General features: G+C 35.0%; 1 protein-coding gene across 1 annotated transcript in view; it reads left to right on the plus strand.

Moving 5' to 3' along the window:
• The window catches only part of mRpL47 (mitochondrial ribosomal protein L47), a 103,325-nt gene that overhangs the window by 70,116 nt on the left and 10,017 nt on the right, over window positions 1-23,192 (plus strand). Inside the window, exons 4-5 of the mRNA XM_090407909.1 lie at window positions 11,926-12,022; window positions 12,835-12,965. Of these exons, the coding sequence (XP_090264035.1) occupies window positions 11,926-12,022; window positions 12,835-12,965 (228 nt within the window). The remainder of the gene's footprint in view (window positions 1-11,925; window positions 12,023-12,834; window positions 12,966-23,192) is intronic.

The raw sequence follows: 23,192 nt of genomic DNA on the forward strand, positions 1-23,192 counted from the left end.
TTGTTACATATGGCTTACCTTGGTGGCCCTGTTCCTAAAAGCCACTGCTTGTTTACTGAAAAGGCTGCAGGTTCAAATCTTACATAAGGCATGGATGGTTATAAAAGCTTGCTCTAAATGAATTTATACTTCTTGAATTCATATAATAGGGTTGCTTAAGAGTCAAAGCCAGATAGCTGGAAGGAGACTTACACGTAATCCTTCAAAGAATTTGGAGAAGTGACTGGGGGCTTTTGATCTAATGGCCAATCCTTGCCTTCTTTTTTGTGCAAATGTTAATAGGTACCTGGATACTGAATGAACAAGAATGGGATGCCAATTTGAGAGTTAGCTGCCCATGTTGTATTCTTATTAGCTTAAATCAAAACAAAGTGATAATTGAATTTCATGCTGGCTATGATGTTGCCTGGTTAAACAGTGATCCCACTGTTTTCGAGAACCAGGCAAATGGTGAAAAGCCAGCTACTGAAATAAACTCCAAATCATCATCAACAGAATTCAAGGTTGGCACCATCATTCTAAGAGGCATCGATAGAAAAGAAGTGGAACTGGCAGAAGAATTGGAGGACCAGGTCAACATAATTGGTGTTACCAAAACAAAGAGAAAAATAGGTGAGATTCTTCTAAATAATAAATACAAGATGTTATATTCAGGCAATAATAATCAGGGAAAGGAAGGAGTGGCTGTAATATTCAGCACTAAACACAAGGATAAAATCCTATTGAATGTCACTCAGTATCAAGTAGAATGATGTGGACAAACATCAAAATGAGGAAATTAAACAATGATTCTTATTTCTGCCTGTGGTCCCACAGAAGGTTCTGATAAGTGGAGGAATTTTCAATCATTACAGAAGGCAGCAGACACAGAAAGTTGGTCATGTTTGGGGAAAAGATCAAAGCTAATATAATATGAAGTATCTGCTGAAATTCTCTTCAGAACATCAACTAGTCATTACTAATACCATGTTCCAACATAAAGTTGTGCACAATTCATGGAGAGAAGACAAAAAAAATAAGAAATGTCTTATTGACTATGTTATTGTTAATAGTGATATCTTTATGCTGGTACAGGATACAAGAGGCAAGATAAAATTGAATGTCATGCTGAAAATAAAAGTATGTAAGAAAATTATAAAAATAATCAAAGTTGAGAACTTTCAGAAGTGAACTGTAGACTCAAATATACAAATATTATTCAAGACAAAATAAAAGATCTTGAAAACAAGAATCAAATCTTGGAGACTCAGTGGTAAACTCTGAAGAAGACACAAGTTGATTGATTCAGCCAGAGAAGCATGAGGCATAGTCATGGAAAAAGAAGAAAGTGTTATAAGTTCCTAACTTAGTAATCAGCATGCTCTCTGAGAGAGTGCATGTAAGGAAATGTAAGAAAGCAGTGCAGTGTGCATAAAAACTTCTAAACAAAACGCATGGGAAGACGGCTAAGAATAAAGAAGCTAAATATCAGGAACATAGCAAAATGTTCTGTAGACTATTGAAAAAGCATAGAAATGTTGTAAAAGGAATTAGTAATTAGCTGGAGTAATTATTACTTTGAAAGATTGCTAATTGCAACAAAAACGATAGAACAGTGTTAGAAAATATTCAAGAGGAATGCAGTCAGGAGAAGATATCAAAACAGAAGGCGAAAAAGACATAAATGTAGAAAGGGAGCTGAGGTTAGATATTATTATCAGAGGCCTCAAGGGAGTCAGGTGACTCATTGACAGAGGCCATATATCATCCACACTTGGCATACCTTTTCTGGAATTCACTTCCACTACCTGCATTCACTTCTAAAGATATGCCTTCCAATGTGCATTGTTCTATGAGAGAAAAATCTAACTCTCACCCCTTTCTTGACTGCCTTGATTCTCAACTTCTATGAATGTCCTCTCATCCTCATAAAATGAAAGATTTCATTTATATCCTATAAGATCCTTTCAAAAGCTTGAAAGTCTCTATCATGTTACTTCTTTCTCTTGTTGACTAGTGTCTACAGTCCACAAATTCTCAATCTCTCTTCATAATATACATCCCACAGTCCCTTATCCATACATGACATCCTTATCTTTACATGTCAACATTTAAGTATTGCAAATATCTTTGAGTTGTATTTGTAATCTTCGAACTCCAATTCCAACCTCAATTCGTGCAATTTTGCCATTGCGACAGCCAATGTGTGGGATGTTCATTGTCTTGATGCACTTTTTGAAGAAAAGAGCACTTTTTTGTTTGCCAATCTTGGCCATTTTTTTCTTCAGTTCTTCTTTTAAACAGTCCAACAATGATGCATATTAGACTACTGTTATTGTCTTATCCTTTTCCAAATAGTCTATCATGATAATTTCTTGGGAATCCCAAAAAACTGGCCATCACCTTCCCAGCTGACAAAACGGTCTTCGCTTTTTTTGGTGTTCTTTCACTGGGCATTGTCCACTATTTTGACTGCTGCTTGTACTCAGGTGTGTAGTGGTGGATCCTAGTTTCGTCTACGGTCACGAATCAACACAAAAAAATCCTGTGAATTGTGATTAAACATCGCCAAACACTGCGTTGAAATGTTGAAATGTCTTTTCGCTTGCGTTTTTTATTGACAGTCAACAATCATGGCACCCATCATTCACACAGCTTTTTCATGTGCAATTTTTCATGCAGGATATTATACACCCATTCAGTTGAGATACCTACAACTGAACAGGTGTATAATATCCGTTCAGTTGAGATACCTACAATCTCAGCAATCCCACACACTTTCACTCGGCAGTCTTCCATAACGATACCGTGGATTTTGTCAGTCATTTCCTTCTTAGTGACCTCAGTCTGTGTCCGGAGTACGCTTCATCTTCAATGGGCTTACAACCACTTCTAAACACATTTATCAAAAATAAATAGTCTTTAATGCTGGTGCAGAGTCTCCATGAACTGCATCTAACTCAGCTTTGATCTGCATGGCCAGCCACTTCTTCAAATAAAAGTGTTTTATCATTGCACAAAACTCTGTTTTCTCCATTTTTGTGACAAATGTGAACACAGTCATTTCAAATGTTTGCCAAATGAGAACTACACGTTGCACATGGCTAAAACTTTGACAGGGTTCATGAAAAAGATGATACGTGCTGACACTGGTATGAATGAACAAGTTGTGTCGCTGTCTATTTACCAAACTTTTCAAACAACCCTCATAAAAGAATACAGTGACTAAAGTTAAACAAGCATATTAATGGAAACAGTAACAGAAAATCTGAAAAAAACTAATAATGGTGAGCACATGCAATTCATGTTGTATTATGATGGCTAGCTACATGATAAGAGTATAAAATCTGTGTGGGCCGAGTTTTTGATCAAAGATAACCAAACCTGATGTAGGATCATAACTTATAAAATGCCTTATATAAGCCGAAAATCATTCAAATGCAAACACTCTTGCTGAAATAAATCCTTACTCCATTAGCAGAAAAGACTTTATTCATTCAACTAGCTATCAGTTGGTTGGTTGGTTGAGTGTATAGAGCCCTTGTTTTCCAATCTATAAGCTGTGGATTCAAATCCTACTGTTGTATGAATGTTGTAAATTCATTTTAGAAATTATGGACTTTACAACCATGCTATTATTATGTGCCACCTCCAGGGAGACCAAAGACTCATCGAGGGAGGGTATCTACTCTACAACTCTCTGTCTCCACCACTCATCCATCAACTACAACTAACCACATCTATCCCAATGCCACTTACCACCACTAACATTTCCACAGACTATCAAAAACATCCATGCCCATGGTAGGATTCGAACCCACAGCCTTTTAGCTGGGGAGCAGATACGCTAGCCACTCGGCCAAACTGGTTGGCTATTAAAATAGTTATAACTATTTTAATTTCCCGACATTTCGACCTTTGTAATAAGGTCATCATCTGGAGTATATACAAGGACAAGCTGAGTTACATTTCACATAATATGCTAAAGAGACAATAATTTGATCAACGGTTATTCTATTGGCATGACATCTAGTGAAAATATAATATAAAAAAAAGAAAATTATATGTATATATATGTGTGTGTGTGTATATAAAAACAGATGAAATTAATTATTTAGAAACTACATCAAAGCTAAATTCTATTTAAGATAACATAAGAGAAACATTCTTTCATATAGATAGTTTTCTTACAATAACAGTGATGTCCTAATTTAACATGACAATTGTTATATTAGATTTAAGGTTCTGGATTATCTACAGTCTGTTTATAGTTAACTTCCTTAAATTTACGTTCATACCTTGTTTTGGTGTGATGTAAACAACTGCTGTTTTTCCAGTCAATTCTATGTAAAGTGATTCACGGCATGATCAGAAAGGCCACCTTCACCATAGTTATTATATTTAATGTGTTGTTTATGTTCTTTTTGTCTGATAGGAATTGTGCGTCATGTTTCCCCTATATATGGTAGATTACAAGTGCAATAAATATGGTATACTCCAGGGTGGGCCAGCGGATGGAGTGGGTCTTTGGATGAGTTGAGTAAGCTTTTTAATTTTACAGGAGGTTTAAACGTGGCTTTGAGGTTGTATTTCTGTAGGTGTTCTGCTTATTTTATTTGATTATGTTTATTTCTAATGTAAGGAATGGTTATAGTTTTATTGTAGTCTGGTTTATCTTTGTTTTTTATTGAGGTCTTATAGAGAATTTTGTTAATAGTGTTTTGGCTGTAACCATTTTTTAGGAAAGTATTGCTGATCACTTTAAATTCGTCTTTCAGTGCCTGTTCATTGGAGTAAATCTTCAAAGCTCTGTTTTTTAGAGTATTAATGACACCTAGTTTTTGTGTTGGGTGGTAGTAGGAGTTTATATGTATATATTGCCCTGTGTCAGCTTCCTGTAAACAGTGAAGGAAAGAATGCCAGAAGGATGACGTGTGACAAGTGGATCTAGAAACGGAAGTGTGTTCTGCATTTCAATCTCAATTGTGAACTGTATGCGTTTATGTTGTTTGTTTAGGTGGCTAAGAAAGTGTCTAGTGTCTGGCGACCATGGGGCCAGATCGTGAAAACATCGTCAATGTACCTAAGCCAGACTTTGGGTTTTAAAGGAGAAGAATCTAGAGCATGTTGCTCAAAATGTTCCATATAAAAGTTAGCAATTGTGGGGGGGGAGTTATGGCAAGCCCATGGCTGTGCCTTCTTTTTGTTGGTAGAAAGCTTTTTGCCATACAAAATAACCAGAATGTAATACATGCGCAAAGAGAGCCGTGATATCTGGAGGGAATTCGTCCTATAAAAGAAGGATTGTGTCATTGATTGGGACATTCGTAAAGAGGGCAGAGACGTTAAAACTGACTAATAAATCATCTTTTTCTATTGTAATGTCTTTGAATGTTTATTGACTATCTTTCTTTTACCTGACAGCGATTCGTGGCTACTGTTATTTCTTGCTTCTGGTTAGTTGTTAATGTTCACTGCAGAGAAATTCAAAAATGTTCATTGGTTTGTCAATCTTTTAGTCTATGAAATTTGGATATGAGATTTTCTTTCTTAGTTTGAAGGATATGATTCACCGAGTTGTCCGTGATCTACTCAAGGATAGCCCAAATAGCTGCTTTCAAGTAACTCGAAAGTTCTGATTTTAAATTTGTACCTGGTTTTGAGTAAAGGCCAAGTTTTTTCTAGTCGCCTGGATCTGTTCTCTGAGTAATGCTTTCTCCATGTGGTGGTATATTTGTTGTGCCTTTGTTGAGGTAAATTTTCTGTTTAGTTTGATCCTATTCGGAATGATGTTGCTGTCCCTACAGCGTTTTAAAAATGCCAGTCAATAAATCAAACCAGAAACACGAATCTTCAACTTACCATATTGATTGCGTCGCTTGTGGATCAGATCTCCATGAATTATCAGAATCCTTTCTTTTAGTGTTGCATAGTGATCAGCATTCATTTTAGAAATTATGGACTTTATGAGCAGGGCTTTGAAGATTTGCTCCAATGAACAAGCGTTTAAAGAAAAATTTAAAGTTATCAGCAATACTTTCCTAAAAAATGGCTACAGCCAAAACACTATTAACAAAATTCTCTACAAGACCTCAATAAAAAACAAAGATAAACCAGACTACAATAAAACTATTACATTAGAAATAAACATAATCAAATAAAATAAGCAGAATACTACAGAAATACCTCAAAGCCAACTTTAAACCTCCTGCAAAATTGAAAAGCTTACTCAACTCATCCAAAAACCCACTCCATCCACTGGCCCACCCTGGAGTTTACCGTATTTATTGCACCTGTAATCTACCATATATAGGGGAAACAAGACACACAATTCCTATCAGACAAAAAGAACATAAACGACACGTTAAATATAGAATTACATAGAATTGACTGGAAAAGCACCAGTTGTTTACATCACGCCAAAACATGTATGAACATAAATTTAAGGAAGCCTGTGAGATTCTTATCAACCACCCTAATCTGAACAATAATTGATGGTCTAAAAATCCCAAGCACATGGAAGATGCATATTCTACCCACAGAACCTTTCTCCCTAAGAGTTAACTATAAACAGGACTGTAGATAATCCAGAATCTTAAATCTAATATAATAATTATCATGTTAAATTAGGACATCATTGTTACTGTAAGAAAACTATCTATATGAAAGAATGTTTCTCTTATGCATAAGTTATCACTTGGGTAGTACAACACTATGGCAACTTGTGTCAAAGGTGGAGCAAGCTCCGTCACTATCCTTAATATTTTCTCATAATGTAAAACGCAGCTCCTAGGAGATGTATTACTGTTTTACATTATGAAGAGAGGTCACTAGCTTGGATTCGGCGATAGTTCTTCGGCATGAAACTCTTAGATTTCGATCTCCGAGTTTCACATCTGGCTGTAAAATAAAATAATGCTTCTCTTATGTTATCTTAAATAGAATTTAGCTTTGATTTAGTTTCTAAATAATTAATTAATTTTATCTGTTTTTATATTATATATATATATATATATATATATATATATATATATATATATATTTTTTTTTTTTTTTTGATATTATATTTTCACCGGAGGTCATGCCAGTAGAATAACCGTTGATCAAATCATTGTCTCTTTAGCATACTGTGTGAAATGTAACTCAGCTTGTCCTTGTATATTTGCATATACTGCAGATGATGACCTTAATATGAAGGTCAAAACGTCGGGAAATTAAAATAGTTATTTATAACACGGTTGTAAAGTCCATGATTTCTAAAATGAATGCTGATCGCCGTGCAGCACTAAAAGAAAAGAATGTTGTAAATGTTTTGAGATGCTAAATGACTTTAACTCTCCAACATGAGAGCACCAACCCAAAGTAGTTTGTAAAAAGTATCATGTTGGGACTCTAAAGCAAGTGAATTATCTGGTCCTTAGCCCACTCAATACTAATATTCTACAGGCAAGATTGCCATAAAATAAAATCATTTCACATATCCAAATACCAAGCACCACACAGTATGTCATTTGAAATGTCATTTATAATCCTCTTCTGGCCATCTTGTTGCTATATTCATCTCATTATCAATTTTCAGTTTCCAATAGTTCTTTCATATTCTTTTTCATACCAAATTCATGATCTTTCAAATTATTCATCCCTGGTAACTGTCAGTTCTTTTGCATGCTAATTATCACTCATCATATCTGTATTCACATCTTGGAAAACATAGTTTGTTGCTTTTTTTTCTTACCAATATCCCAGATCATTGAACCTTCACACCTTCCTGTCTTACTCTTCTTTACTTCCTCCTCTTTTTATCTGCAACATGTGCTACTTGCTAATCTTCCCATACTTCTGCATGTTATTTTTCTGACTGAACATGTATATATTAATTTCACATAACTATGTTTCAAATGCAACCAATTTTTATGTTTGGGTGATTATCTCTTAGCAGCTGTATAAATTTCATTTCCTTCCTGCCTCTCCCTGAACTTCAAAAATTATGGAGGGGACATAAGGTTCACGAGTGCTGGATCTAGTCATACTATCAAACAGTTTAACTGTGACCAATCTAGCCATGCTGCTTCTGCTTAGGGAAAGTGATTTTGTGGTCTTGACATGAGAGATTGCCAGACACAGAATTTTCTGTTGAGAAAGGGTATATATGGAATTATAAACAGGTGATTGTGACAAACTGAGGAGTCAGCTTGCAGCAGTACCATGACATAAGAATTTGGAGGAGAGAGATGTTGGCAGTGCATGAGAGTTGATCAGGAAGTATTTGAAGAAAGCAGTATCAGACTGTATACCCAAAATCAGGAGAATAAAACAGGTAGGAGTTAGATCAGTGGTTGCCAAAGTGGTCGATATAACATTGTTAGGGGTCAATTCAGGCTCAGGGGTCGATTGGGGGTTGATAGAAAAATATAAGACATCATTGTACGGGTAATATGCAATTCGGTTAACTTGGATTACCTCCATCCTGAATGACAACGCAATTAAGAGTGAATCGTGGGAACAGTGACATTAATAGGACCTGTAATTAATAGGACCCCAATCATGTAGGCCAAAATGACATGTTTACCAGTAAATGGATGTCGGTGGTTCCCGCGTGGTGGAAGCAAGATTGCAACACGTGCGTGGTTGCTTATTTACTTATACTTACACGTATTCGATCCCAGTCTCATTTTTGCGCATCGACATACAAGTGAGCGTTAATGTTCTAAAATTCATCAACATACATATTATAATGCAACCGTTATTCATTCATAACTAAATTTCTCTATGATGAAGAGTTGAGCAGGGCTGGTAATTTTGTACATCCTATATATACCTATAGGAAGATTGTATTATTGTTATTTTGTTATCTAAATTAAATTTTATATTTTATATATTATTTATCCCTCCTATCAAATATGTAATGTTAAGAAGGACGTCAAAAACAAAAACGTATCCCTTTGACATTATATGCCAATATAATAATATATACTATATTATACATACAAGAAACACTGTAACTATAAAATAAACAATTTAAAAACTCACGTAAGCGTCTTTTTTGCTTGTCCTATTATAATTACGTAATAGTAAAATAGAGGGGGTCGATAAAAAGTCAAGAAACTCTTGAAGGGGTCGACAGCCAAAGAAGTTTGGCGACCCCTGAGTTAGATGGATAAATAATATCATTTAGGTGGGGAGATGAATTTCATCACCTGGTGTGAGAGACCACCACCCCTCTTATTGGCCTGAAGGGGCTTGAAAAAGTTCCATGCTTGGTCTCTAGAGCAGGGTTTTCAGACTATGTAAAAATAAATTTTAAAAAATACAAAGACATATGAAATTAATAAAAATGGCAAAAAAAAAAAAATCCTTAGCCTACCTATGGTATAAAATATACCAAAGATTTATAATAACCTTTTGTGGGTGGGAACCATGTTTAAAAAAAAAAAAGCAGAAGTTGCAAAAAAAAGTTGTGTGGAAGGAATATAAAGAAAAAGGTGATCAAGATATCCATAACCAGTACAAGACACAGGTGAAAAGGGTAACCTGTATGGTAAGGAAGGCCAAAGCTAATTATGAGAGGAAGCTAGCTGATGACACCAAAAGAAATTTAAAGGCAAATAAAAGGAAGAATGACTTTAAAAAGTGCCAGTAGTAGGGAAGTAATATAAACAAATGAAATAATTGCTGAGTGATCATTTTTTGTGTGTACCATCCAGGTGGTAATATTACAGTGTGCCAGGAGTGACATTGAATGAGAATTTAAGTAGATGAATTGGAAGTGCTGAGATATTGCAAAACCTTAATGCAAACAGTGCCATGAGATCAGGTGGTATAGCAATCCATATGTTACAAGAATGTGCAAGAGAATTGGCACCTCCTATGACCAAGCTGTTTATCAGTCTCAGTTCTGGAAAGGTACCAATAGAGTGGAAAGAGGGCAAAATAGTTTTGCTGCATAAAGGAGACTTCAAGACAGAAGTAGCAAATTAAATGTCAGTCAGTATCTCAGTGGTGGTTAAGTATTGAAGAAGTTGGTAAAGACAGAATTCAAGACTGGGCAGGCACGAATATGAGAGCATGATTCTGTGAAGGGTAGGTCTTGCCTTAATAATTCACTTTTTATAATAAAGTGACAGTTGAATTGGATAATGGAAATGGCTGTTCAGTGAGACTGCTGAACTTGAAAAGGCATTCAACAGGATTCCATATTTAATTCTGTTGCATAAATTGGAGCAAATGGGAATTGATATGAAGTTGGTGATTTGGATTAGATGGTGGCTTATGGACAGATATCCAATATTGGTTTATGGAGGAGTTGAGTCCAGGAGAAGCAGGTGACTAGTGGTGTACTACAGGGCTCAGTGCTTTTTCCTCTACTGTTTATTTCCTAAATCAGTAATATAGGAAAGCATTTGAGGGGAAATGTTCAGTTGTTTGCTGCTGATGTAAAGCTGGGAAGAGTGATAGTTAATGAATATGATATAGAAATCCTGCAGGTTAACTTAAATAGATTGGTAGTATGGACAAAGGTAAATCACTGCCAGTTTGATGTGGTCAAGTATATGGTGATGCACTTTATGAAGAAGAGATCACAAGCAATGTACTAAATTGATGGAATTGAACTGCAGGAGGTTGATAAGGCCAGAGATTTGGGAATGATTGTGGACAAGGAGTAGAAGTTTACAGATGATATTGCAAAAGTGGCCAAAACAGTACATCAGACCACACTGACAAACAGAGATAGGGTTATTATTATTATTAAGAGAGACCTCCAGGGAGTCAGGGACTCATCGAGGGAGGCCACATACTACATGCACCAGCTATCATACTTATTCTTGAATTTATTCACACTGCTTGCACAACATCCAATGGCAATCTATTCCAATCACGCACCATCCTATGAAAGAAAAATCTGGTCCTCACCCCTTCTTAGTGGCATGCATTCTTAGCTTCCAAGTATTATTATTCCCCTTTAATAAGGTCACATCTGGACTACTGCACATAGATCTGGTCACCTGGATTTCGTGGGATGAAGAAGTAATGGAGAAGATATAGAGACAAGGGATGAAGATTCTGTGCACTGTGAAAACCAGCAGGCAAAAAAAGAGGTGACATGATAGAAGCATAAAAGATATCAAAGGGGCTTTATAGAATTTAAAGACTTTTTTTTTTCAATACACATCAGGAAGGGAGAGAACAATGGGTCATCCTTTGGAAATTGTATAAGAGGAAGCAAGGGTGTTAGGACTGAGTTTGCTTGTAAGGTTGTGGATGGATGGATGGAATTGGTTGCTAGAGGTAGTTGTGAGTTCTTTGTCAGTGAATGAGTTCAAGGAGAGTATGTTAGGTATTGTGTAAACAATGTGTCTCCTATGATGAGTCTTCCAACTGTATGGCGATATCCATGTAATAATAATAATAATTCTTGTAAAACATAACACATTTTATTTGGATCTAGCTTTAAAGGCTAAAAAAGAAGTCTCATTTACACCATAAATGAAAATTAACTAATTCTCTTGTGTCATCGTATCTGTTTCGGCTTTTGGCTGTTGTATGTGATTGTATATGATAATAAAAATGATTGGAAATATCTTACTATTCAGTATATAATGAATCAATATTGGAGAAAGCTTAAATGCACATGTGTGTTTCATTTGTCTTCTTAAAATCTCTCAGTAATGATATATAATTCTTTCAAACATATCTGAAACTTTAAGTGCAATGGATATTTAATGTTTTCCAATTTTGTAAAATTTTATAAACTTCACTTTCAATTATTCAACTTATTTGCTATCATATATACTTTGGTAATTGCATGATAATCACATGACAGTATGAAAGTCAATTTTAACAATTTGAAAATTTATTGAATTATAATGAACTAGTAAAACAAAAAATAATAATTTAAGAAATTTTGGAGAAATCATTTTTTTTTTTTTTGTGTGTGTTCCTTTTTAGGTATGTTTTGCTCAAAGAAAAAAACATGTTACTAACAATGGAATATGCTGCTAAACAGGAAGCAGAGTATTTTCCGAATGCTGAAAGAATTGACAAAGTATGCATATTAAATTAAGTACATATTTATTTTAATTATCATTACATTTTTTTCTCATCAGTTTATCAATGTGAAGAAATAGTTAACTGCTTAGGATTTTACCACATGTACACTTCAAATGATATTATCCTTAAGAGAGGATCAGATGAAATTTTAAGGCTTTTTTTTTTTTTGTCTCTGGTACCCATCAGAGATTCATTGTATTGCTAGGACACGTTATATAAAAATGTCATTTTTATGTGTGTTTTAGTATTTATATAATATGTCAGAAAATTTTCCTTTCCCTTCTTTTACTAGGAGGGGTGAGAGAAATGGTGATTTTAGTGTCAGATAATGTGAATTATGGATATTTAGTTAGAGGATTTTGTCTGTTTTCTAATAAAGTCATTCTAGAGACCAGTGTACTGAGAAGAATGCTACTTTTTTTTTATTTCATTTCATTTCAATATTCAAAAGTTTAATGAGCTTGGCTATGAAGAACTACTAATGATGTGGAAAATCATCCTTTGGCAGAAAAAAAGACAAAATCACTGAACTATGATTTGTATTTTGATGTCTAAATGATTGGGTTGAAATATTGATAATTTATTTCCTTTTTTTGTTGTTAGTAACTATGAACCTTTACTAATAATTAAACAAGAATAGTAGTTCATATTATGCAATTCATAAATGATATTCAGAATATAAAAATATACGATTTTGCATTAATATGATAATGATTACTTTTAATTAAAGAATATTAACATCTTTTAAAAAATGCCATTCTATCTAGAAAGGAGCTTCATATCGCATTTTCTAATTCATTTTTACAGATTGAGGAGAGCATGAAGAATTTGGAAGATGTGATTAGAGAAAGAAATCATGCCTACCATCTTCTTGAAACGGGGGAAACTGGAGAGAGACCTAAACAGGAATGGGTCGATAGAATAGGAATGCCCTATATGTAATTGTTTTTGCTTATATTATTTTAATATATACTTAGTAATAAGAAAGTCAAAATTGGAAGTAAAACTGAAATGTTAGTTTCATATTAATGCTCAGCATGAGATTTTGTAATGTTGAAGCTAGAGCTTTTGACCCAGTATCCAATCCATACCTTTCCATAGATGATTCTTTTTAGTGTCTGCTTGGTTACTGAATGAATAAGGATGTGCTAATGGTTTGTAGCCAGACCACCAGATTGTAGTTCTGTGGATGAAACCTAAATATCTTGTATGGTATTTTTTGTTGATGAGTTCATGGATTATCACAGTGTAATAAGTAAAAGAAATGAGCACTTTATTAATATTTTGCCTCTAAGTTCTAAGGCATTCTCATAGTTAGAATAGTCATGTCATCAGAAAGGTATACAATAAAGAGATCAGCAAGTGTCCGATCATCCTTGTACCTGTTAGAGAAAATCAAGGCTGACTGGTTTTGTTGTTTTTGATGGAGGATGAGCAATCTCCTAGATCTTGGCAAGTTCCTTGCAGCTAAATTTATTTAAGTTATGGGTATTCTGTAAATCATATGCTAGTTCTCAGAATAGTCATTTGCTTTCAAAATGACTTATTTTTAAAGTTATGATTTTTTTTTAGCTTATCATTGCATGAAGAGAGTGCATAGATCCACTGATGCACTTTTTCTAGACTGATTCATAGCTAAGCAGAATTTGTTTTTATCCTTTTTTGTTGCACAAAATGTTATATTGTTTAATTCTCCACATTACAGTACCCCTATGCTAGCGCAATAACTATCACACATCAAAGACGTGCACACCATTGATGCATATTTTAAATTATATGTCCAGCCCTCACCTTCTCGCGGTGTACCCTGTTAGGTATCTACCTGGATACTGAACGAACGAGTATGGGCTGGCAATTTGGGATTTTGCTAACCAAATTGTATTCTTATTGGCTTAAACCACAAATAAAATGATGGTACAACATGACAGAATTTCTTGCCTGCTGGGATGTGCTCAATTAAACAAGGTCCCCATTGTTTTCACTAGGGAACCAGAGCAAACAGTGAAAAGTCAGCTACTGGAACAAATTCTGAAACACACCTGAACTCAACATCACCAGAGTTCAAGATTGGTATTGTCAACATAAGAAGCCTGAATGGCAAAGAAATGGAGCTGGCTGAGGAATTGGATAAGTACCAGATCGATATAATAGGGGTGACTGAAACAAAAAAGACAAAAACTGCTGAGATCTTTCTAAGCAATAAATACAAAATGTTATATTCAGGCAATAACAATCAAGGAAAAGAAGGAGTAGCTATTGTATTCAACACTAAATGCGAGGCTAATCTTCTCGAATGACAAGCAGTATCAAGTAGAGTGATGTGGGCAAATATCAGCATGGGGAACTGGACAATGAGACATTGTCCAGTTGAGGAATTGAGCTTTAGAGAAAGCAACTGACACAATGAAAAAAGAAAAGTTGGTCCTTCTTAAGATCTAAATAGCAGAGTAGGAAATGATTGTCAGACATACAGAAATATTTTTAGAAAATTTGGAGAAAAAAGCAAAACTAATAATAATGACAAATACCTGTTGGATTTCTGCTCAGGACATTAACACAATGTTCCAACATAATGTGCATAAATTCACATGGAGAAAAGAGGCAAGGAATAAGAAAAGTCACATTTGACTTTTCTTAGTCTCATTTGACTATGTTATTGTTAATACTGATGTTTTCTCACTGGTGTTGGACACTAGAGTGTACAGAGAATTTGAAACAGGAAGTGATCACTATCTCATTTTGAGCAGGATAAAATTGAATTCATATTGAAAAGAAGAGCACGTAAGAAACTTTTAAAATGAATCAAAGTTGAGCAGCTCTCAAATGTGAACTGTAGACTTTAATATACAAACATTATTCAAGAAAAAAATGAAAGAGTTTGAGAACAGGAACCAAACCTTAGGGATTCAGTGGCAAGCCCTGAAGTAAACATTGATTGATTCAGCTAGAGAGGCATGTAGTGAGGTTGTCTGCAAGGATAGAAAAATCAGAACTCCGTGGTGGACACAGGAAGTTAAAGAGGCAGTGAAGGAAAAGAAGAAAGCATATCGAAAGTTCCTGGCAAATAAGTCAGCTTGTGCTCTTAGAGAATACAGAGACAAGTGTAAGAAAGCTAAACACTGTGTAAAACTAGCTTAACAAAACTCATGAGAAGAATTTTGCAAGAACATAGAAAATAAATATTAGGAAGGTGGCAAAATATTCTGGAGGCTGTGAAAAGGAAGAATGCTGTAAAAGAAATTAGAGATGATAAAGGTGACATGAAAACTTGAGAAAATGATATCCTTGATGTAAGGAGTAATTACTTCGAAAAATTGCTAAATGAAACAATCAGTGACAGCATAATGGTAAATAACACTGACCAGGCATGCAGTCAGGAATACATATTCATACTTGAAGTACAAAAAAAAAGCCATCAAAAGTCTAAAATGTGGAAAGGCAGCTGGAGTAGATAATATTCGACCAGAAATGTTTAAGTATGGAGGTATAAAAGTATTATAGTGGCTGCACTGCATAGTTCAGAAGGCCTGCACAGAGGGATGAATTCCAGATAATTGGAGTAGAGCTTTCATAGTACCCATATTCAAAAATGGAAATAAAACTGAATGTGAGAATTACAGAGGTATTTCCCCTACTGAGTATTCCTGGTAAGATTTATGCAAGTATACTTGAGAAGAATTATGGATTATGGTGAAGAACAAGCTGGATTCAGGCCAGATAGGCTATCAGGATCCGATTTTCACTTTACAACAAAGTTGAAATATCGTGGGAATATAGCAAAGATCAGTATTTAAGTTTTGTAGACCTGCAAAAGGCATATGACAAGGTGCCAAGAGAAAATCTGTTCAGAATGCTAGAGTTATATGGTGTCAATGGGCATTATATCATGCAATACGTAGTCTTTATTTGAGTTACAAGCAAGTCAACAGTTAGAATTGAAGGAAGCACAGGAAGATGGTTTGATATTAAATCTGGTGTCAGGCAAGTATGTACATTATCTATGTTGATCACATTGTGAAGGAAAGAGTATTAAACCTGATATCAAAATTGGAGATTCTCAGCTCTTTGCTTTATGCAGATGATGTTATACTTTTAAATAAATCCAGTACAAGTCTGCAAGATTCACTGACTAAATTGAATAACTGTTGTAATAAATTTGGTATGAAAATCAGGGATAACAAGACAAAGACAATAAGAATAGGCAAAGAAACATTGAAAATATCAAATGCATCATGAATGGAGAACCTATAGAACAAGTAAAACATTTCAGCTGCTTAAGCACAATTTTTAGTAAAGAAGGTAAATTATGGAAATAGACAACAGAATCACCAAGCCAGTTTTGTAGGTAGTCAACTGAATAAATTTATATGGAATAAGAGAGAAATTAGTCAAAACACTAAATTAGCTGTATACAAGATAACGTTCAAACCAATTTTAACTTATGGATCTGAGAGCTGGGTTAGAAATAAAACACTTGAACAAAGACTGGAAACCTGGTATGAGTAATCAACTGAATAAATTTATATGGAATAAGAGAGAAATTAGTCAAAACACTAAATTAGCTGTATACAAGATAGCGTTCAAACCAATTTTAACTTATGGATCTGAGAGCTGGGTTAGAAATAAAACACTTGAACAAAGACTGGAAACCTGGTATGAGAGTCATGAGAAAGCATGGAGCCAACAGATGCCATTAATTGCAGTATCGTATTAATAACAAGGATATTAGGGAAAAAACTTGACATTGTTAGCATCCATTAGCAGAGCTAATCTCGGGTGATGTGGTCACTTAAAGCAGAAAGAGAGAGGAAAGATTAGCAAAACAGGTGTTCTCTTCCAGGTTGGCAGGAAAAAGATCCAGAGGAAGACCAAGGTATAGGTGGATTGATACAGTAAAAAGTGTCTTAGAAGACAGAAATATAAGATGACAGGTAACAGATTGATTTGGAGGAAAGTTGTTGATAGGAAGTTAGTAATGATGTAAGTTCTTCATGTAGTACTACATAATATCCTGTACACCCCTTGTTGTGGATTCTAAAACAACATTGAGATATATGTGTCGTAGAGTCTCTCTAAATACATATCCAGCCCTACATGAAGTATCTATATTATGGTTATTGCAAGCTATACTAGGAATAGGGTACATGTCAGGAATTTGATGATGTTGTCGAAGCCTAACCAACACCTTCCTTAGGTATCCTATCCGTTCACTAATGCATCCTTCGTTGACAATTTCCCTTTAATAGAGGAAAGTATTTTGTTGTCTTGGGCACTAAGACTTTACAACCATACACCTCTGTTTGAGATTGTTATGGGGAAAAAAAGCTCAGAATTAGAGACATAATAATTTAACTTATCTTTATTTGTGTAATCTAAGTCTCAGTTTGATCCACAGACTTGGATACCAAGACAACAATACTACTATCTCTTATGCCAAAAGATCAAGCTTTCTCACTACCCATCCTTTCTGTTCTAGTTGGTCCCTTATGATAATACATATTACATCATGTCTTTTAACTCTATTGTTGTGGATTCTAAAACATTGAGATATATGTCTATTAATCTCTAAACCCACATCCAGCCCTACATGAAGTATCTATATTATGCTTATTGCAAGCTATACTAGGAAGGGTAATTATTCCTAGCCCTAACCAGATCTATATATGCATCCAGGAAACATTCTTGTTCTTTCACCTATCCTTTCTGAGCCACTGAAGGACTTCCTGTTGACTGTGAGATATAAAACTGTTTCTCAGCTATTTTTTAAGGAGTTAGAAACAATATGCATTCCATTATCAAAAGTCCAGCGTAGTATTTTGGTTAATTCTCTTTGAATCAAAGGAGTTCTAAGAGGCAGCTGTGGTAAAAGGTGAAGATGAGTTTTTGATTTAACCTTAGATATCTTAGGCAAGGAACCATCCATCTCAATGCAGGAATTCATAATCCTCTAGATTTAATGCCGCATGAAGATAAGCAACTGGAACATATCGTGGTAGTATAAGCCAAGATCTAACTGCTTGATTGTCATGATTGTCAAAGTTGGTTTTCCTAATACTAAAGGATGGAATAATTTAGGTAGCACAAATTGATTTAATAATGCAATGCATTACTGAGGCTTCACTGGAGCTTTACGGAACTTATCCAGAAATACTGAAAGTTGACTTGTCCAGCAGCCAGAAACATTAATCCCAAGTACCACCACTTATCCGAAATACTGATATGTTTTTAAGAGGCAGTTGGAAACATTAAAGATGTAATCCTTGACTTTCATTATCCTGTCATGACCTGATGGTCTTGTCTTCATTAATAGCAAAACTTCTGGGAGTAAAATACTGAGTAGCATGGTTTAACAACTCCTGAAGACCCATCATAGTTTCAGCAACAAGTATCAAATTATCTGCAAAAACAGCATTGCATTTATTTGGCATCAATTCAAATAAAAATCAATGTATGGCATCATACATGGAAGAAAACCATCAATAACAGTATCAAAAATAAATAATGATAAGGGATCTCCTTGTCTAATGCCATGTATAGAAGGAATAGAAGCTTTCTGTAAATCCAGTGAAGCAATCATAAGTTGAATTTGCAATCAACAAACTTCAGAAATGGAGGTTAATATGATGATATTTTCTGCACATCATCCATCATCAGCAGGGATAAAGACTCTTTGCTTAACATCGTGAAGAGATATCTTCTTTAAATGCTGTACCAATATTTTGTGGAATAGTCTGAGAAATATAGCAGCTATACTAATAGGTCTGTATCAAAATGGATGATTATCATTTGCTTTTTTTTTTTAAGGATGAAAATAGTCCTTGACATTTTAAGCAATGGAGGAATGTGATTAATAAACAAGAGAAGATTTAACACATCCTGTAGGATCTTGAGAGGAATACTCTTCAACTTAAAACTCTCAGGATCACGAGCAGAAGAATATTCCATGAAGGCAGCTTTAATTTATGATTGTTCATTCATATAATAGACAATCTGAATGCAATAGAGGATGACCAAAACTATTAGGCTGAAATATGGGCAGTGAAGCAGAGAATACTTGACTCCAGAAGGCCAGAATCTGAAAACTCTCTCTTCCTTCTTTTACAAGAGGACATCTCGATGCTCTCCATAGGATTAACCAATTGAAGGCTTGCTGTTAAATGCCATTGTTGATAAAAGACTTGTTTAATACAATTATTTAAGGGGAACAACAAATTTCTGATTAAATAAAGATTTAGAAATAATATCCTTAAGCGATCGATAATAGTCCAATGGAGGTTCTTGTACAGTCTGAAGCAAATAAGATTCTAAAGAAGTTTCATTCAAAGAATATGTATTTAAAGAAGGCATGAATTCCTGATTATTACTACTATGATAAATAAAATCATCTAATGTTGTCTTAACTAATGATATATAACTTTCCAATTTTCTGTGTGATTTAATTGCATTGAAGGATTTATAAGGTAGAACAGATGAAAGAGCCATAGTAATGGTTTGCTCACCAACAATTAATAAGTCAATCTCCCCTGAAGCAAAAATTTGCTTTTCTTCTGGGAGTCCATCTGGCCTTAGCCCATCCTACAGAGATAAGAGCATTAGCCTTGACAGGATGTTTAGAACACTCAGACCTTGAGTGATATAGACAATGATGGTAATTCTTGTGCTACTATCCTAAGCGAGGAAAATTCCTTTATAATGCTAATTTCCATTGTAGCTAGCAAGAAAAACCTACCGGGGGGGGGGGGGGGATGCTAATCTTGATAGGAGGAAATAGCATGTGCCATTGGCTGCCTGAAGCCGGACAACTTGCCCTACGAGAAGGGTGGTGCTCTGCACTTGTCAGGTCCTAAGGATAGTATGGAATGACCTCATGGGCCAAAAAAAAAAAAAAAAAAAAATTGTAAAGATGTGTAACATGACCTGCTTACCAGGTTGAGTGAACCTCACGCACTGCATCTCTTGATTTCATGGAGGTTGCTATAATAATAATAAAAGAAGTATTTATGTCCATTTGAATATCATCAGCTGGTGAACACATGACATTGCTTTCTTTCTAGATATTGAAACCATTTGGCCAGCCAGGTGTTATGTCATTGTTTCTCTCTAATTTCTGAACTTATATACCTCTTTAACCTCTATCTTTTCTTATGTGTAGCCTAACTTGATTCTACCCAGGGATATTCCCTTTTCGGATACTGGCAAATTTGTATTATACTACGCCAGCCAGTATCCTATAACAGGAATTAATCCAAGTTCAGGGAAATATTCCTAGATTCATTGGCATGCACTCCAACATACACTTAAATAGATATCGGTATTTTGCAGTCGTAACCAATGATCTATTACTTAAATATATATATCTAAAATTTCTCCTGCTAAGGTTCTAATTTCATAAGTGGTAATTTGATATCTCGAATTCAGGCATGACTCAGGCATATGCAATAAAACATGTTTATTGGAACTAAAAGACAAGTACAACTAAATTGAATCAAATTACTAAAACTTCTAAATCTCTAGCTAGGTAAAAATCTCATGCTAAGGTAGAAAAACAATTAAAATTTAATCAGATTCACTTGGATAGATCAAAATGTTAATCATACAAAAACAATGGAAAGTAATGATGATATCACCCTAAATTTAGATCCTCTCATGCATGCTATTCATAAAGTACATATTACACAACTTGTTGCTTTCTCAGTTAAGGTTATCTACTAAGCAAAATACACTTATCATTTCAGTCACATTCAATTAGAGATTCGTTCCTGACAATTCCTTGTCCAACAGAATTAGCTGTTTCAAAATACGAAATCTTATCAAAGTTCTCTAAAGGATTGTCCACATTACTTAATCAAACACAAATTTCTATCTTCTATCACTTCCGTAACATATAATGAAGATCTCTACATTACCCAGTTCTTTTCGAAGGTCTATTAACTACCACGTGTTGTTCTGGTCATCCTTCGATTGGCTATCTCAGCGCCTGGCCTTTTGGCTACATCGTCCTTTCTACTGCTGCCAGACTCGGAACTAGTTTCTGCCACAACTAAGAACTAGCTCTGCTCCTTTCCGATGGGACATCCAGCGACTGACACGATTCTGCATAGGCTGATGATTCGCGTACGGCTCCACATGGAATCTTCTTCAGCATAATCAGGAAGACGGCCTGCTGTCCGATATGAAATCTCTCGAGATGAAAATCCGAAAAAAAAGGCTTGTAATATGGCGCATTGCCTTATATTCTGTGTTCTAGCGCCCTCTTTTTGCTGTATCCTTCTTCACATGACTCTTTACTTTTAATGCCCTTAAGATGATCCTTTACTCTCCCTTTTGCTATTAGGTGCTGTCTTTGCGGAAAGTGCACATATGTCACTTTCTGCATAAGCTGTAGCCTCCGGCATTACGATCGATACGTGCGTTTCAGACGCTACCTTTGAACTGTTACTCATTACCTGTCTGGCGACATACATTATTTTAGATAGCTTAGTAGGACACAAATTTAAGCTAATATTTCTTTTACATAGAATCACTAAATTGACAAAATTCTCAAATTTGGTCTTCCGTTTGACAGAAAATATTTCTAATACATTACACATATTAATACACATTCTCATATACAACAAACAAGGTCTTTCTTACTCTCTGCTAGTGTGTAGATATTATCTTAAATTAGTTAAAATTACCCATGTTAGATTCTGAATGAACAACTTCTTAGAAAATCCTCCATTCAGGATACAACACAGGCCACCCGGCCTGGTTGGCTGAGTGGTTAGCATTTTTGCTCTCCAGCCAAAAGGCTGTGGGTTCGAATCCTGCCATGGCCATGGACATTTGTGATTGTCTGTGAAAATACTAGTGGTGGTGGGCAATAGATGGCATGGGTGTAGATGATGTGGCTCGCTGTAGTTGGTGGATTGATTGGTGGAAATGGAGAGTTGTAGAGTAGGTGCCCTCCCTTGATGAGTCGTTGGACTCATTGGAGGTGTCTCATGAAAAAGTACTTTCTCAAGTCATCCAGAAAACGTTCTTATCTTCAGTTTTTAGGTTGTCCTTATTCTTTGATCCCTTTTTATGATTTCTTATCTTCATTTTTAATCTTTTTTAATAGCCTCTAAGGCATTTTGCTATCTTTATGATTTTTATTTTGTGTATTATTCTACTCAAAGTCTTCTCATGACTTGTTTGGCTACCTTTATACAAAATTTAGCTTCCTTATATTTTGCTATGTATACTGTGAGTGTTTACGCTTACCTGCTTTGGATGTTCTTTCTTCTTTTCCAGAATAGCTTCACTATGTTTTCATCATTTAGTCAGTTTGTATTTTCTTCAAATTTTGTCACTCAGCATCTGAAGGTTGGTTTTTGTTTCCAGACTCATTCACTTTTTTCCTCCAGTACTATTTGTCTATTTGAGCTATAGTTTCATATCTGAAATATTAATTTTTATCCTGCCCAGTACTAGGTGCTGGACACTGTTTATTTTACATCCCCTGTATATTATTGTGTTTTTGATCAATCTGAAGACATTACTGTCAGTGAGGTAACCTAAATGGCAACTTCTCGTTTTGTGTGCATTTTGTCCTCCTGAATGTACAAGGAAGGGGTGGGGGGGAAGCATGGAAAGTTCTAATAAACACCTAGAACAAAAATGATATTAAAACAACTGATATAACCACAAGAAAGAAAACGGAAGAATTAAACAATACAGCGGTTGGTTCATATTTGAGTTTAGCACCTATGTTACATCATTATATACAGTTTTTTATCATAGGTACTAGAATTGCATGTATGCATAGTTGTGTCTTTTATCATTGACTTTGTTTAATGTTTTTTAAAACCTATTTCTTGAATCAAATTAAATATATGTTCTAAATTAAGGCTTGGAAATCATAGGTTGGACATCTATATTATAGTTAACTAAGTTAATTTTTCATCATCATCATCATCAAATTCCTGCCATGTACCCTCAAGGGGTGTACAGGATATGACAGTACTACATGAAAAATTTACATCATTACTAACTTCCTATCTACAATTTTCCTCCAAATCAGTCTGTTACTTATCAAGACTCCAACATTATCAGATTTTATATTTCTATCGTCTAAGGCACTTTGTACCGTATCAATCCACCTATATCTTGGTCTTTCTCTGGGTCGTTTTCCTGCCAACCTG

This window comes from Typopeltis vanoorti, chromosome 2 (genome assembly GCF_054136105.1).
Source record: "Typopeltis vanoorti isolate ZY-2024b chromosome 2, IOZ_Tvanoo_1.0, whole genome shotgun sequence".
In the NCBI taxonomy this organism is placed as follows: Eukaryota; Metazoa; Arthropoda; class Arachnida; order Uropygi; family Thelyphonidae; genus Typopeltis; species Typopeltis vanoorti.